Source organism: Cupressus sempervirens, chromosome 8 (assembly GCF_028749045.1).
Source record: "Cupressus sempervirens isolate cs-2001-9-10 chromosome 8, ASM2874904v1, whole genome shotgun sequence".
Taxonomy (NCBI): Eukaryota; Viridiplantae; Streptophyta; class Pinopsida; order Cupressales; family Cupressaceae; genus Cupressus; species Cupressus sempervirens.
The window spans coordinates 613,043,263-613,059,023 of record NC_143125.1 but is presented as its reverse complement, the minus strand read 5'-3'; the positions used below and the strand labels follow the sequence as shown (position 1 = coordinate 613,059,023).

The following is a 15,761-nucleotide window of genomic DNA, read 5'->3' as shown; positions in this document are numbered from 1 at the left end:
AATGACATTTGATAATACGTCGAAGCAACAGAGTGTGGACACGCTTGATGGAGGCCCAATCGGAGTGAAGAAGAGAGGGATCCCAAACCATTAAGCCATAAAGCACTGTTGGCTTGACCAAAGAGTCTAGGAGGGACAACTTGGACGAAGTGTCCTAAAAGTGATGTCTTAAGCATTGTCTCTTGAGCATAGCAAGGGAGCCCATCCCCTTACTAACTCTAGGCTGGATAGCATGTCTCAAATTGAAGCGAGGTCTAGAGAACTTGACCCCTAGGTACGCATAGGAAGTGGTAATCTCGATCTCCTTACCCTGGAAATAGAAGTGCAAGTGTGAAATCTTCAAGCAGTTGAAGACTATAACCCGAGTCTTACTTAGGTTAACAGATAGCTGTTAGAGGTCAAAAAGGAAGCCAAGCCAACAAGAAGCCTTTGGAGACCCTCGGGGGAGGAGGCCAGAAGGATCCAATCATCTGCAAATAGGAGAATGGAGATCAGGACTTGATGCAGGTAGTAACCCTCAGTGGGGAGTGAGGAGTCCCTAAGGAAGGACTCAAGCTCATCAATATAGATACCAAATAAGGTGGGGGGAAGAGGGAAGCCCTATTTCACCCCAATAGTACTCTGAATGGGAGTCGTGAAACCCTCCGGTGTCCTGAATCTACCAGTCACACTCTCATTGTTTACCGTACTGGGTAAAGAAAACAATGCATACAAATAATAGACAGAATAGCAGAATTCCTTATTATCATTCGCATATGCCAGAACATTACATTATGCTTGATGAGATAAGATCGATGATAGAAGATGCTTTACAATGATCCCAGACGGGATATAAATACTATCCGCCAAACCTTCCCTAAGGAGTCCATCGGCCACAAACATTATGTCCGCTACAAACTATTTACCCGTCGGCTATAAAATATAGAAACACTGACGACAATCATTCTGTCGGCTACAGAAATACCGACAATCCAGTCAGCTGACACTCATAAAGTCTCATAATAGCTATTAATAAGAACTTTGAAATGTTGATGTCATGCAGACATTGAAAAAGGGCCACACACAGGACAGTATCAAAGGCCTTACAAAAGTCCTTGAAACAACAATAGACTTCCGCAACGCAGTGATGAGTCTCCTCAATGGTGGCCGAAAGAGTCAAGATATGGTCCATGGTCTACTAATTTGCCCGGAAGCCAGCCTAGCCTCTGGCTTTGCAAGCTCTCCTGTCAAGCTCACTAGAAAGAATAAGGTTTAGCACTATAGCATAGAGCTTGGCAAAAGTGTGCCCAATCATGATAGTCCTGTAATTGCTTGGGTTCGAAGCCAAGTCTGCCTTGTGGATTGGGTAGATGTCGCGTCTTGACCACGAGTCATGAAAACCAGTGCAGACTGCTCTATTGAAGAGCACAGGAAGAAAGGAAAGCAACGTAGGGATGCTGAGCTTAAGAAGCTTAACCTGAAAACCCTCCTCATCAGCTGCCCTAAAGGAGCTCATGACTCTGATGTCTGCACAAATGATGGATGGGGTGAAAAGGTGGTAGCTGGGAGGTAGGATGAGGTTGGTCAGGTATGTCATAGAGAATGGAGGCATGGGCAATGAGGGAGCGCAGATCAAGGGTGGAGGGTGAGGGCAGCGAGGTAATAAAGTGCGCTAGAAGAGCTTCGGGTTGTAGGATAGTGTGTCGCAAAGGGAATGATACTGAGAAGCAATAAATGACTGTTTCTTATAGTAGAGGAAATAATTGCAGGAGCGATGCAAACTGGTGAAATCATCCGAGTTGGATAAGAAGGTAGAGTGTAAGTGACTGTGGAAGGACTTACCGTCGTCATAAAACCAACGATTGATAGGGGAAGTGCTATGGCGTAAGGAGCGATGATGAGGGTAATGGGAGATGGACGAGAGAACAAACTCCAAATTGCCGAGGCCAAAAGGTCGAACATTGAGGAGGCTTGGTTAGTTTTAGAGAAACCACCAGGGAGGAGAAGTTGTCTAAGATGGATGAGGAAAAGATCAATATCATTCTCAAGGAAGCGGAAGCAGATAGGGGTATGAGCAACCAACAACAGAGAGGGGGTGAGGGGGGACAAACAATGGGGGGAGAAGCGAAGCACGAGGTTGAGGAGAACATGGTCGGCCAGGGGAAGGTGGGTAATGGTGAAGCTGCAGATGAAGGGAATGAAGGAAGCACAAGTGAGGGGGTATAGTCCACCACACTAGCTCCACCAAAATGGGGCCAGTAAGTGAACAACTAAGAATAGTGGAAGCAAGAGAAGTCGTTCAGAATCACCAAATCAGAGGACACGCAAAGTTGGAGAAGATGACAACCATAAATAGAGAGTGGTCCTTGGCTATCCTTTGAAGTGTGCTGAAGCCCCATACTCTCAAGATTCGTCTTAGAAGTACAAGTCCAATCCAACCGGTTGTCATGTATAGGAATGTGCAAATCTCTGGCCTAGGCATTAAAATCCCCTAATATAATAACGTCACCATTGACTGCAAACTTGGAGATTCCCTTGAGCAAGTCCAAGAATGTGTCCTTATCTTCAACATTGTGAATAGCATACGAAGAAGAGGCAGGAGGAAAGTAGCACATGATAATAAAGATATCCCTCTGACGCTGACAAGTAGGACTGATATGGATCCACATGAATCTGGCTCAGGCATTTGAGTGGACCAATGAAGTAACATTGATGAGATCATCTTTGACTAAACAACCCACACCCCCAAAACCACAAACGACTAGAAGGACAAACCTTCTCCCTGCAAATAGATAACCATTGATGCCCTGCAAAGCCCTGAAGAGGATGAATGAGACTCTCATGGGTCTCCATGATGACAAGGATATCCGCAGAACCAATGACATCATGTACAAGACCCGGTAGGGACCACAAGGAGCCGTTACCGTTCCAACAGTTAACAAGAAGAGAGCCCAAGGAGGACCCACCCTTGTCCAACTGCTGGTGTGAAGGTCATTTTCCCATGGTGGCTGGCCTCAACTCCCAACCATTGGGAGGAGTGTCTTGAATAATTGTTCTGAGGTTATAGATAACTGCCCACTTACCCTTATGCCTAGCCTCAACTACGAGGCTCCTAGAATGTTTCAACTGATCCACTTGAGGTATCATGAGGTCCTCATCCAGATAAATCTTAGTGGAAAGAGAGAACAACTTCCCTTAGCCCTAAGAGCTTGTAGCCTGTCCAAAAGAGAGAGAAAATAGATGAAAAGAGTGCCGTCTGGCCCAACCCAACACTTATCTAGTGTGATATTTGAGATACCAAGTTGGTCTGAGAGAAAGGAATATCCATTTGTCGATGGGTCAGCAGTGGAGGGTAGACCACAAACACGAAGATTCAGTTCACGAGCCTGCCTAACACTCTCATCATCCATCTTACCCTGCACCAACTTCACAACACCTAACAAAGGTGCGACAGCTGTGGATGTGCATAAAGAGGCCCGAATTTTCACTTTATCTTCGGTTTCAGTCAGCAAGGAGGAATGCCTCTCAACAATTTCAGTTTGTTTCTCTTTGATATTATCCAATTCAGTGAACTAACTGATAATCGAATTGAGATCCGACATGAGGCAAGCGTTATTGGAGGCCATCATGAAGGAGAAAGTCTTATTGGAGTCGGCTTGTAGTTTAAGTTCAGCAAAATGCCTGGATTGTGTTCCTCAGTTGCAGGTTTTCAGCCTCGATCTTAACAAAGTCGATCTAACAACCTTTGGTAAGTGAGCGAAGGTTGGGGCTGGTTATCACTCACAACCATGGCAATACTGAGCAGCCCCAAAGTCAGCAAAATCTGCAGAATGTAAGAAACCAAGAAAATCCTGTGGAAATCCACAGAATGTAAGCCTGAAGAGTGCAGCCAAGTGAATCGTGATCAAACCTGTAGACTTGTAAAGCCCGTTGCAATGATTAAAGTGACTGTTGGGTGTAGCAAAGGTAGCAAAGGTGCTTGTTCAAGCTTCCAATCATAGTAGGCAGTAAAAAAGGAAGAAGAAACACTACTAGCAGGAACCTGATGAAGTTGTAGGATAGTCACTGACAACCATGACAATTGTTGCAGCCACCACAACAAAATCCAGCCCACACATAGAAGAAAAAGCAGTCAACAGCTGCAACAGACCACAACAACTACCAATGCAGGCAAGAAAGACACCTGCAATGCACGATAACACAAATGCGGGCAGGAAAGAAACAAGTACGCAAGCAAAGGCAACTTGGAAGATTTCGTGCAGAAGAATAAAGGTTGACATAGGAAAACACATGGGTAGGAATAAATGTAGGAAGACAAAAACAAAAATGAAAATGCGGGACAGGCACGACCATGAGAGACAACACCCTTAGACACAATAACGGTAACCCTGATCGCATGGGAAGGATGTGCACAGCAATCCCGAGAGAGGTCGGGGTGGGAGAGTTCATCGGGTCAAAATGTCAACATTGGGTGTATGCTTGGTTTCTTCACATATTCATGCATATGCTTTCAAATTTATATTTTATTTGGTTGATTAAGAATAGTAAGACTCAAAGATATGAATTTTCAGATCCATATTAGAGTTGCATAACTACTCGCAAGGAAAGACTTGTAAAAATAAACATTACTTGAGGACAAGCAATTTTGAGAAGTGGAGGAGTGTGATATCCCTGTCCTAGAGTATTTTAATAAATAATATTAATAAATTGCAATTAAAAAAATAAAAATAATGATCTATGAGTTGATCATGAAAGAAATAATTATCAATTAATATAAATATAATCATAATAAAATAATAAAGTATGTATTTAGTTAACAAAGTTAATAATCATTAACAAAGATAGTATGGAGTCTAGGATTAGTAGATACAGTATTGATATCTCAACTATTCATTAAGCTCATATTGCACTTGGTTTCCCATCAAGGTGTCATCGAGTATTGATTCCCGAACAATTATCAGCTAGTCAAGGGTGGTTCATATAGTATGTGAAGCTGGGATTATGTGCATAAAAGAAGTGTGCAATGGAGAAACAAGCCAAAGGAGAAAGGTATATAGGGACTAATACATGAAAATATATATAATGGAGATAATAATGGCGAACATTAGAATACTGACCATCTATCCTCGTTGAAAGAAAAGATTGATTGTGAACATCTATAAAACAGTATAAATATCGACACATAGTCTATAACAATAATTTGGGTAGCATAATTAATGCAGCAGAAGCAACAAGAAGAAACAACGCCTCTTAATCATATGGTCAAATGATGATCAAGAATATCAAATTAACTCATCGATGCTTGCTTATAACTGATTAAAGGATAAACAGTGACAGCGTCAGATAATGAAATGATATGTCAAGGAGTAATATTGAGTATGATGAAAGCAGATTAAGATCAATGTCAATTAGTCAGCAATATTTAGGTTAGCAGTGGATAAACATATTGCTATTAGATAAATGACAAAGTGATTTGTCTTGAGGAGTCGCAATTTAGACTAATGGCAACTGCCAATAATGGAAGTGTTAATTACAGTGTGTGGTGATACTATTCAAACTCAATCAGTTATAAACCAATGATAATTATCGATTATCAGAAGGAAGCAGTTAGTAGTAGTGAATTGAATACGGCAAGGTGCAATGTTAAGGATTAATTAGTCATTATCAAATAACACGTCTATTCTCCATAAGATGTAACTTTTTCGGTGTCTAGGATATTTGATAAAGATTAAAATCGTTCCTTTCATCATCAGACATTTCTTATCTTCTTTATACATCATATCTGCTATTCGATGGAAGAATAACAGATTATAAATACATTTGCTACTCATCACAAAGGAAGAGATAAGAAAATAAATAAACCTGTTACATTGCTGAGAAGCATAGTGTGACAGCAAATGATGCTGTAACGCATCTGGGAGTAAGATACTGAATCACAAAATATTATAGCTATATTCTGTTAGGTAGAAAGAATCAGCATATGGTCTAATATATACATCATATAAATCTATTAATAAGAATAATATCAGAATTGTATGAGTTATAGTATACAGATTCATATTCATTCAAGACCTATTACTATTTTAATTTGAGAAGGGAAGGTTGTGATGTTACCGAGGAGGGGCTTGTATAAATCCAAGTAATGGATCTTTGTCTCAAGATAGGGTAGCCTTGAAGGAAAGACCCAAAATGGGATACGGACTTGGACCTGTATACTTTGAGGGGATCTATTACAAGTTGGTATCTAGGCAACTTGGATAACACCTACACCTTCCATCCTTAAGCTGAATAGTTATACAAGTGGATATGTGGAAATTAATAGATTATTTGTCTTGATTAAACTTATTTTGTTTATGAATACCTTAAACTGAAATTATTGTATCCTAGGACAGACAATGTAAGAATTCAATTTAAATATGAAAAAGTTATGTATAACCTAATAGGGGACATGACACCCTACGATCTTGGTTTGTTCCAATTAATTTTCCCAAATTTTTATGGCTTCAGATCTAATGTTTGGAGGCCTTTGTTTTATCTTCTCTTTGATCAATTGCTGGGTGTATTTGAATTAGGCACAAGTTACAGGTTGTCAACTTTATTAACACTCATATGGCAATCTTTTGCAGGAGCAGTTTTAGAAATAGATATATATCAACTTGTTCAACTTCTTTTGGGAGGTCAATTGTAACCCCAACCATAGTATCAGCAATCACATCTATACAAAGACAACTAGTTTTTAATCCTTCATTCTGAGGCTGTTAAGGGTTAGCATCAAACATTTGTGGATAGAACTTAGGGTTACCTACATTCAAGCCTCCCAAAACTTCTAAACAACAAGTAAACAGATTTTCATGTAATTCAACCTCAATTTCTTCAGGGATATTTATCTTGGGCTCTGAGAAACCAGTAATTTGGCATTCATATGAAGGAGAGTCGTTCTTGGATCTTTCATTTTATGAACTTTACCTATCAAGGATATGACTTGTGGCAGAAAAGATCAAAGTTGAGGAGAGGCCAAACCATCCTTGATTAGCATATTTGTGGCCAAGCAAGAGCCCTATAAATAGAGCTTTAAACATTCTAAAATTGCTTTTTGTAGCCTATTTTGCATTTCATAATTTTTAAAGGACATTAGTAATAACCCTTTGTAGAACCACTGTACAAAATGTAACATGAATGTTAAATCTCTTGCCCCATACATCAGCAATCCTTTCATCTAGAATCTTTCTTGTAGGGAGCTTGCTATAGTCTAAAGCCACAAAAACGGAGCCACATTCTTTAACTTATCCTGTTCTCTATCTAACACAGAGACCATATCAGAACTTAGAACAACCACAAGGGATTTAGGGCCAGAAGAAGTGGGCTTAACATCTCCTTTGGCTTATTTACCTTCATCAAGCCTTCCATTCTCTCTAACCCTGAACCTTTGCCGACTATGAAACAATCACCGCCACATCCTCTGTTAAAATGTCGTGGAAAGATTAACTTTCTTCTCTACCAATTATAGCATTCAATGCACTCTTAGCCATGGGGGCCTTACGAGCTCCGCTAAAGGCCCTGTTACTGCTGGGAATTAAAGGATGGGTACATTCAGGTGCCTTAATGGAGTATCAATTAAAAAAAGAACAAAACAAAAGATTCAAATAAAAGTGGGAAAAGACATAAGTGAAAGCATCAAAACAAAAGAGAACCCTGGAACCCAAAATGGAAGCCCGGAGAACTAATGACTAGCATAAATGGGCACCAAGAGGACGAAAGAGGCAGGAGAGCTCTGCAGATAAATGTTGGAAGACTGTTTATTCATTTTTCACCTCACAGAGCTTACCATAAAGTTAGGACAGTTACCCATTTTGTGTAGCAACCTTGTTTTGATCCTGCAGTGTACTTGGAAAAATGCAACATCCTTATTAAAATATTAGATACTGTAAACAATATAGTGCATGTTGACTGAGGAGATAAAGTTTTTATTAACCATCATTTACTAGATGCTGGCCTCAGCTTGTGGCTCTTTTGTTTAGGAACAGTGGAGTACTCACATGTTAGATGGTTTTTTTGGTCCAGTAACCACCACAATGCAACAAATTTGAAGGAGGTGATCCCCACAAATATATCTAACATGTTCACCTTGGAAAAATCTGCATTATCTTGTTTTATTGCTGTAGAACTGAGATGGTGGCATTTTCTTTTAGTACAGAAGAAGTTTGTTGTCCTCACTGCAGTTACGATTGATCATAACATATTTTGAAATGTTGCCAATCCGATATAATAATGTGAAGGAAGAAGCACAGGTAGATTCTGTAGAAATATTCCTCTTTGTAATCATGGATACCATAGAATTATATTTTTTTGGTTTACTTCAAACTTGATAAGAGTTGTGAAAGAATCATCAAAGAGAGGTGCTTATACTTTCAACATTTTTATTAACTAGTTTTGGTTTGTTTGAAGCTGACCTGTGATGATTGATTTGAATTTGCATTCCATTTGGTGCTGAGATTCTCCTATCATACTAAAGGCAATTACTACTTTGCAGCTTATAATACATCAAGCAATTGAATTTTCATTTGAGAGAATCTTCTCAACCTTATAAATCATTATTGTACCATCAAGTTGCTGATTTTTTAAAACAGTTCTATTTGTGTGATAGAGTTTATATTATTATTTAATTGACTCAAAGTGCTAGTGAAATCTCTATGCTGATAAAATATTTCATAGATGATAATAATTGTATTAAAAAATTGATGGTTGTCATTTAGTTGACATGTGTCCTTTGTATGCATTTCTATTATCATAACATCTTTTCAGGAATTCACTAGCACTATTATTGACAGGTTTTGTCAGCCAAATTTGCTAGACTTTTTGCTGTATCAGACACAAAAGTGATTTTCTTACTTGTTTACATTTACTCGCTATCTCTGATTACCATGGCATTTGCACTAAGCACCATGTTTACAAAGGTATGCTGTAATAATTGTCCTTTTCTTATGTCTTTCAGATGTTTATGCATTGGAAAAACAATGTGAATAAAAATAATTTTTTGGACAATTAATTTATTTTAACCATATTTTAGATGTTATATGACTTCAAATTGATTGTGTTAACAATGGTATGAACTGGTTCTGACTAACTTATACAGGTTAGGAGAGCATTAAGTGTGTCTGGAGCTCTTATGATTCTTGGCAGCTTGATCATAATTCCAGTAGAGTTGTTGCAGTGGTCAACTGTAGCGTGTGCGCTTCTTTCTGCATTCTCGCCAATCGGGTTTGCAGTTGCAATGAATGTGATTGTACGTGTGGAAGGAAGTGGGAAGGGTTTAAATCTTCATGACTTATGGTCTACAGTTATGTGATTAATGTGGTTTCATTTTATTTGACCTCACTATATTCTTGATATTAAAGCATTCAATATATGAAAGATATATGGTCTGCCAACAACTGAGATCTTGACAACTGACATGCAATATTTATGTTGGATAATCTAGTCTCTTGAAACAGATTCAGGGGATGGTGGGAGTCACTTGAGTGTGGGTATGATCATTTGCATTCTGGCAATTGATAGCATCGTCTACATTTTGATTGCATGGTTGTAATTTATCCTCTTCTTTCTTGTTCATCAGTCCATTTTCTGAGATATGACATGCAATGCTACCTTGATGTTTGTCATTACAGAAAATAATGTGCATGTGTTAGTCATATTCATTTCTTTCTTGCAGGTATTTGGATAATACATGGCCACATCCACAAAGAGGTCCAAAGAGACCTTTTAATTTTATTTTTTTCAAAAACTTCTGGTTCAATCACAAAGAAAGTCATCATTCAGTTTATGATCAGGTTTGTTGTTGAACTCTACTTGTAGTATAGATGTATTTCATTTCTTGTGGCCCACGGTTATAGATTCTCTTGTGTCATTATCTCTTTTGTTTGCAATGTTGTCTTTGTTCACTTCTTGGTTATTTTAGGATTTCCAATGTCCATACATCAAATTTAAACTTCTGCATGTTGCATTTAATATTTATTAATTAAATATTTCCCGAGTTATATTTTTATGCATGTAATTTGTAAACATTGAGTTAACATGGATGCATTGGAAGATTTTATTTATTTATTTCGACTCGTGTTAAAAGCGCAAAAGACCCTCTTTTGTAAATATTATTTTTAGTTTTCAAGAAAGATAGCCTACCCTTGAATTGCAGGATAAACTTTGTATCAAATGCTTCAATACATTATGTTGTCTACAATGAAATAAATTGTTTAAAACAGTTCTTGAAATCAGGCTTTCCACTGAAGGAGAGTAATTTTATCTCATTTTAGCTGGTAGCTTCATTCCAATCCTATTTCTTGGGGTCAGTAAAGGTAAGCTAAAGTGCTGTATGTGCACATGCAGGGTGCTCATGTTCTATGGCAACAACCTGATGGGCTAAGATTTGAAATGAATGCTTCCATTGAAATTTCAGAAGAAGGTAGAAGACCTACGACTTGAATATATTTAGCAATTGATCTTGTTTGGTATGGACACAGAGAAACATTTTTTTTGTAGTATGCTGTAATGGTATACGTGAGAGAGTCTGTTTGAATGTTGGAACTTTGAAAAGTTAAAATGTGGTTTCACAATTTGCTTTAGGATGAGCTACTATGAACTGATTAAAAGCATTGATATTTATTTTAAAACTTGTAGAGTGTTTTCAGGTAGTAGGAGTCATTGTGGATGTATTCTTTCATAGGTTTCAATGTTTTCATGGATAGTGTAAAACAAGAATATGGTCATTTTTACTGACACAAACTGTTAAGATCCATGTTTGTTGAGATGTGAATTTGCAAATGTAATTTTTCTTCTGGCTTACGATTTTTGAAGTAAACAAACAGTAAATAGACTATAAATGTACAAAAGCCTATATGATCCGTTACAAAGGCATGCGAAAGGAGTTATGGCCTTTTGAATCAGATGATGAATCATTCTTGCAGTGTGGTGGGTCCACTGTTCATATGTGGCGTACGTACCCACCTAGGATGAAGTCGTCTGATTTTTGCCCGATATTCATCATATGTGATATACTATCACCAATTCAATATAAATGCTGCTTGTGAAGCAAATCAAATGTTATCAATATTCACAAATTATGAGTACAACCAATATAAGTGTCGTCGATAGTCCTTTAGCAATATAGGTTCATCCTTTGCATGTCACCTGTTGACCCTTTGATTCTAGTAGTCTTCCCATGGTAAAGTTCCAAACATACGTGAGTAGTAGTCAAATCAGATTGACAATGCAGATCACTTTGGTGGGCCTTAATTGCCAAAATACATAAACACTTAACACAACAAACGTATATTAAATCCAAACGCACGTTAAATGTGTTTGGTATTTGTCTTTTGGTGATTGCAGAAAACACATTTTAAATCCAAATTGATTCTACACCATTAGACATAGACGGCTGTAGAAGAATTATTTCTGCCCAATTCGGTCTTAGATGGGAACCATCATTGTACAGGGTTGATGCACAAAAAGTCTTCGTAATTACATATGTTATGCATTATTTTTGTGCACCATTCAATGTTTTGACATTTGTATTATATTGGCCCCATCTGTTCTTGGCACCCTACTTAATATCTTTCCTATCATAAGAAATTTGCTAAGACATTTCTTATCATAAGAAATTTGCTAAGATTGGTTGTAGGGCTAGAGGGAAGGCTGGTTTCTGAGCTAATTATCTTACTATGGACCACATCTTCACTCTATGAGCTATTATTGAGGAGGCTAGACACAGATTGGAGAAGGTTTATTGTTGCTTTGTCGATTTTCGCAAAGCTTTTGATTCTGTTCCTAGGGTGGCTCTGTTTGAGAGGCTTAGGGAGATTGGCATCTCTGTGATGTTATGTACTGCTATTATAAGACTATATGAGACTATTGTTGGTAGATTCAGGACTCCTAAGGATTTCTCGGATCTGATCCATAGCACCATTGGGGTTAAGCAAGGTTGCCTTCTCTCTCCTATGTTGTTTGGATTATATATTGATGAGCTCGAGGACTTCCTATAGAGGTCCTCACTCCCTGGATATGGCTATTTTCTTCACCAGGTTTTGATCTCCATCCTTCTTTTTGCCGATGATGTGGTTCTCCTTGATTCCTCTCTAGACAGTTTATAGAGGCTTCTTGATGGCTTGGCTTCTTTCTGTGATCAGCGACAGCTTGTGGTTAACTTGAGTAAGACTCGGGTCATGATCTTCAATTATTTAAATACTTCGCATCTCCAGTTCTTCTTTCAGGGTCAAGAGATTGAGATCACTACATCCTATACTTATCTAGGGGTTAAGTTTTCAGGACCATGATTCAGTATGAGGCCAGCTATTCAGCCTAGAGTTAATAAGGGTATGGGTTCTCTTGCTTTTCTTGAGAAACAATGTTTCAAGCACCATTTCCAGGATACCTCGTCCAAGTTAGCTCTCTTGGACTCTCTTGTGAGGCCTACTGTTCTCTATGGGTCTGTGGTTTGGGGCCCATCTCTTCTTGGTTCTGATTGGGCCTTGATCGAGTGGGTTTAGACATTATTTTTGAGGCCCATTGTAACATCTAGTTTTCTTGGGTCTAAATTAACATCTAACAACTCAAAGAATATAGTTATTACTTTGTTCCATAGGAAGACAGTTATATCATTCATGTTCATGTGAATAAGATTTACCGTTAAAAATTAGTTAGACAATGAAGTTACTACAGAAATTGAAAACCACATACCTCGGAAACAGAGATCGAAATCAGAACTAGGGATGCTTTTGCAACCACCCAGGTTAGTTCACAAATACCACTATAACGAAATAACATGATGACTATTATTTGAAAACCATTATTTCAAAATCAAATGATGATTACAATTAAATGCCACTATATTTAAAACTAGGGCATCACATACCACTATATCAGTTAGGGCATTGTTTACCATTGGTTTAGTTAGGGCTACTGGTACCGCTGTATCACTTAGGGCTTTCGATAGCACGGATTCAATTAGGGCTCTTGATACCGTTGTATCATTTAGGGTCCTTGTTATCACTCTATCAATTAGGGCTTCAGATTCATTTCTTTCCGATTACTTAATTGTGTCAGTAACTCAAGATTAGAAATATACTTATATTCGATATTCATATAAATGAAAACAATCCACGAATCTATCTCTTGCATCTAGGTGTAAAATAATGGTAACAATGAAATAACTCAATTTAATCTTACCTCCTCATAAATAAAAGTCATAATACCTGTTTCCAATAAACAATTGACTGCATAGCTTATCTCTGTCTGACACACTATTGACATCTTGGGGAGAGGTGAAACATTGCCAGGGGCTTAACCACCCAACCTCAGACCACAACATATTCCTAGACAATCTCTAATGAGAAAGGCCCTTCCTACGCGGAATTGGTAGGGGATCATCTTGCCATCCACTGGGCATTATGGTATGGAACACACCATACGACTTGGCAGCAGGAAATCACCATAACAAGAATTTGCATGAGCTATTAATTAATTCATATTACAAATGATAAACATTGTTATGTCATATTTGATACTGATTCATATTATTTAGATTCCTCTCATTCACCTCGTCACCCTTTTTCTTGACTGCATAGCCGGCTCAATCCCAAGTGTTAGTAATTCTCAAAACAATTGGTTCTGTCAATTATACATGCATCCAACATTTCACAATCTATGATTACATAATTATGTTCATTAAAGATTTCAAATCGAATGTTTAATTAATTAATTTAATCATAACTGAATTCTCTTCCACGTTCTTGCAGATTAACTCCCCTCTTCACCAATTCATGGATTCTGTGCTGGTGAATTCCTCGGTGTTAATAGTATTTTGAAATTGTGATAGCATGTGCATTGATGTTGATTCACTTACACAATCAGGTTTTTAAACACTACTATTTGGATTCATAAATAAAGCATTCTCAAGGATACTCGAAGATTTATCTCTTATGTACTTCAGGAAACCAACATCTAAAATATATATAGTTCTCAACTATTATGCCTAGCTGGCTAAGGATGGATATCCAATCAGAAAAGAAAAGAGTTGGAACATATTTGATTCATTCTTTGACCTATCATTATGTATTGACTGAAAATAGATATTATACTCAGTGATAAACAAATCAAGAATTGTAATACTTTACCAGGTGTTGGGAATCATTTAAACAGCCCTAGATAACATGACAATAACAAAAACTGATGCACTCGTGTAACAGACATGGGACAGTAAAAATTAGCATTGTACTGTCATGAACTATCATTACATCAATTGAAGAGCACCAATGCATACACTTGAAGAAGGCAGCAATTCATCATTCTAAACACACACATACAACAGATAATACTTACAATTCAGCGTTGGTAATGGCACTCCTTTCATAATTGCCACCCAAGGAAAAGAACAGTTAGTTAGCTAAATGATGAGTTACATGGATGAGGTGCTAATTGTAAGAGACATGTTGGTTCAATACAACCCCTGATTACATATTAAAGACAAAGTCTTACAATAATTCAAAGGCGGGAATAGAGTTCATTTTCACCTCTGTGAGATATAAATGGATATGAATAAATCTGAGCTGAGATAATTGTTTATGCATGATTGATACACTATCGTGGCTAAGAAACATGAATAATATTTTTGGTAGATTCCATGTTTTTAAATCTATTTAATATCCCTTGAATTCAGTCTGAAGTAAATAGGCATCGGTGTTATGGATTCTATGTTTTAATGGCACAAAAGATATGGTGTAATAATATGGAAAGAAAATACTGAAAGGAATTTGGCGGTATATGGGTTGCACTCTGTATGAATTACATCTGACTTAGCATAAGAAAGAATACAAAATTAATCATGTTACGGCAATAGTCTTACATATTCTTCTTATTTAGCCTAGTTTCACATCTACGCTTAAATACATTCTAACTAGTATATTAACTATGTTCAAATTTTCAAGACGTGACTAAGTGCAACTATAGAAATCTCCAGTTCATGTTTATCTTTTTGCGTATGATATTCTGTAAAGACCAAAAACTATTTAAGATTGATATCTATCATTGCTTATAGTGAGGAGCAAGTGAATAGTACTAGAAACTGTAGCATTAACTTACAATTCACTCAAAAAAAATCCCTGGAGTGGTCATAGTTCGGTTTTGATGGTGGAAGCATTTGGAGGGCCATACACATCTATGCCAGGCCAAACACAGAATGCTCACTGTCCTCAAAACTAACACCCAGGATTCTTGATCAAGAGACGTTATGAATGCCAGCATTAACCAATACATACATGAAGGCATAACAGTAAACCTCATTTTGTGGAAGGAAAGACATGTTGAAGAGAAAAAGCATCATACATCCACTTTCTAATGTTAATAATGCAAAAGTTATCAGAGTTATGATAAACCGTTCACACACCACCATAGAAAAGAAAAAGGGTCGGGGATTGATAAGGAAAAACTGATTCCAAAAAGAAATAGTCGGGTGCTTCCCATAATATCCCCTCTCACTCATGGCTTCAAATAAATATGAGAAGACATGACTTCTTGGCTTCTGTAGGTGCAAGATTAAAAACTAGTCGTATTCCAAGGAGTCTATATGGATTCAAAAACATAAATTCGATTAAACATGTCGAACATTAATCGGTTAAAAGCAAGAATAATAATAATAAAAAGAAGAGAATAGGATTGGAAAATTATAATTATTATTATAATTTGTAAATTATAATAATTATTATAATTTGAACATTATTATAATGTACATGTAACAT

The 15,761-nt window shown here is 37.4% G+C and overlaps 1 protein-coding gene across 2 annotated transcripts in view; it reads left to right on the top strand.

Annotated features, from left to right (window-relative positions):
• The window catches only part of LOC149543915 (uncharacterized), a 354,620-nt gene that overhangs the window by 117,862 nt on the left and 220,997 nt on the right, over nt 1–15,761 (top strand). For both annotated transcript variants that reach the window (XM_089798562.1, XM_089798563.1), the window contains exons 10-14: nt 8,808–8,933; nt 9,113–9,316; nt 9,458–9,558; nt 9,689–9,806; nt 10,360–10,435. In XM_089798562.1, the coding sequence (XP_089654688.1) occupies nt 8,808–8,933; nt 9,113–9,316; nt 9,458–9,558; nt 9,689–9,806; nt 10,360–10,435 (625 nt within the window). The remainder of the gene's footprint in view (nt 1–8,807; nt 8,934–9,112; nt 9,317–9,457; nt 9,559–9,688; nt 9,807–10,359; nt 10,436–15,761) is intronic.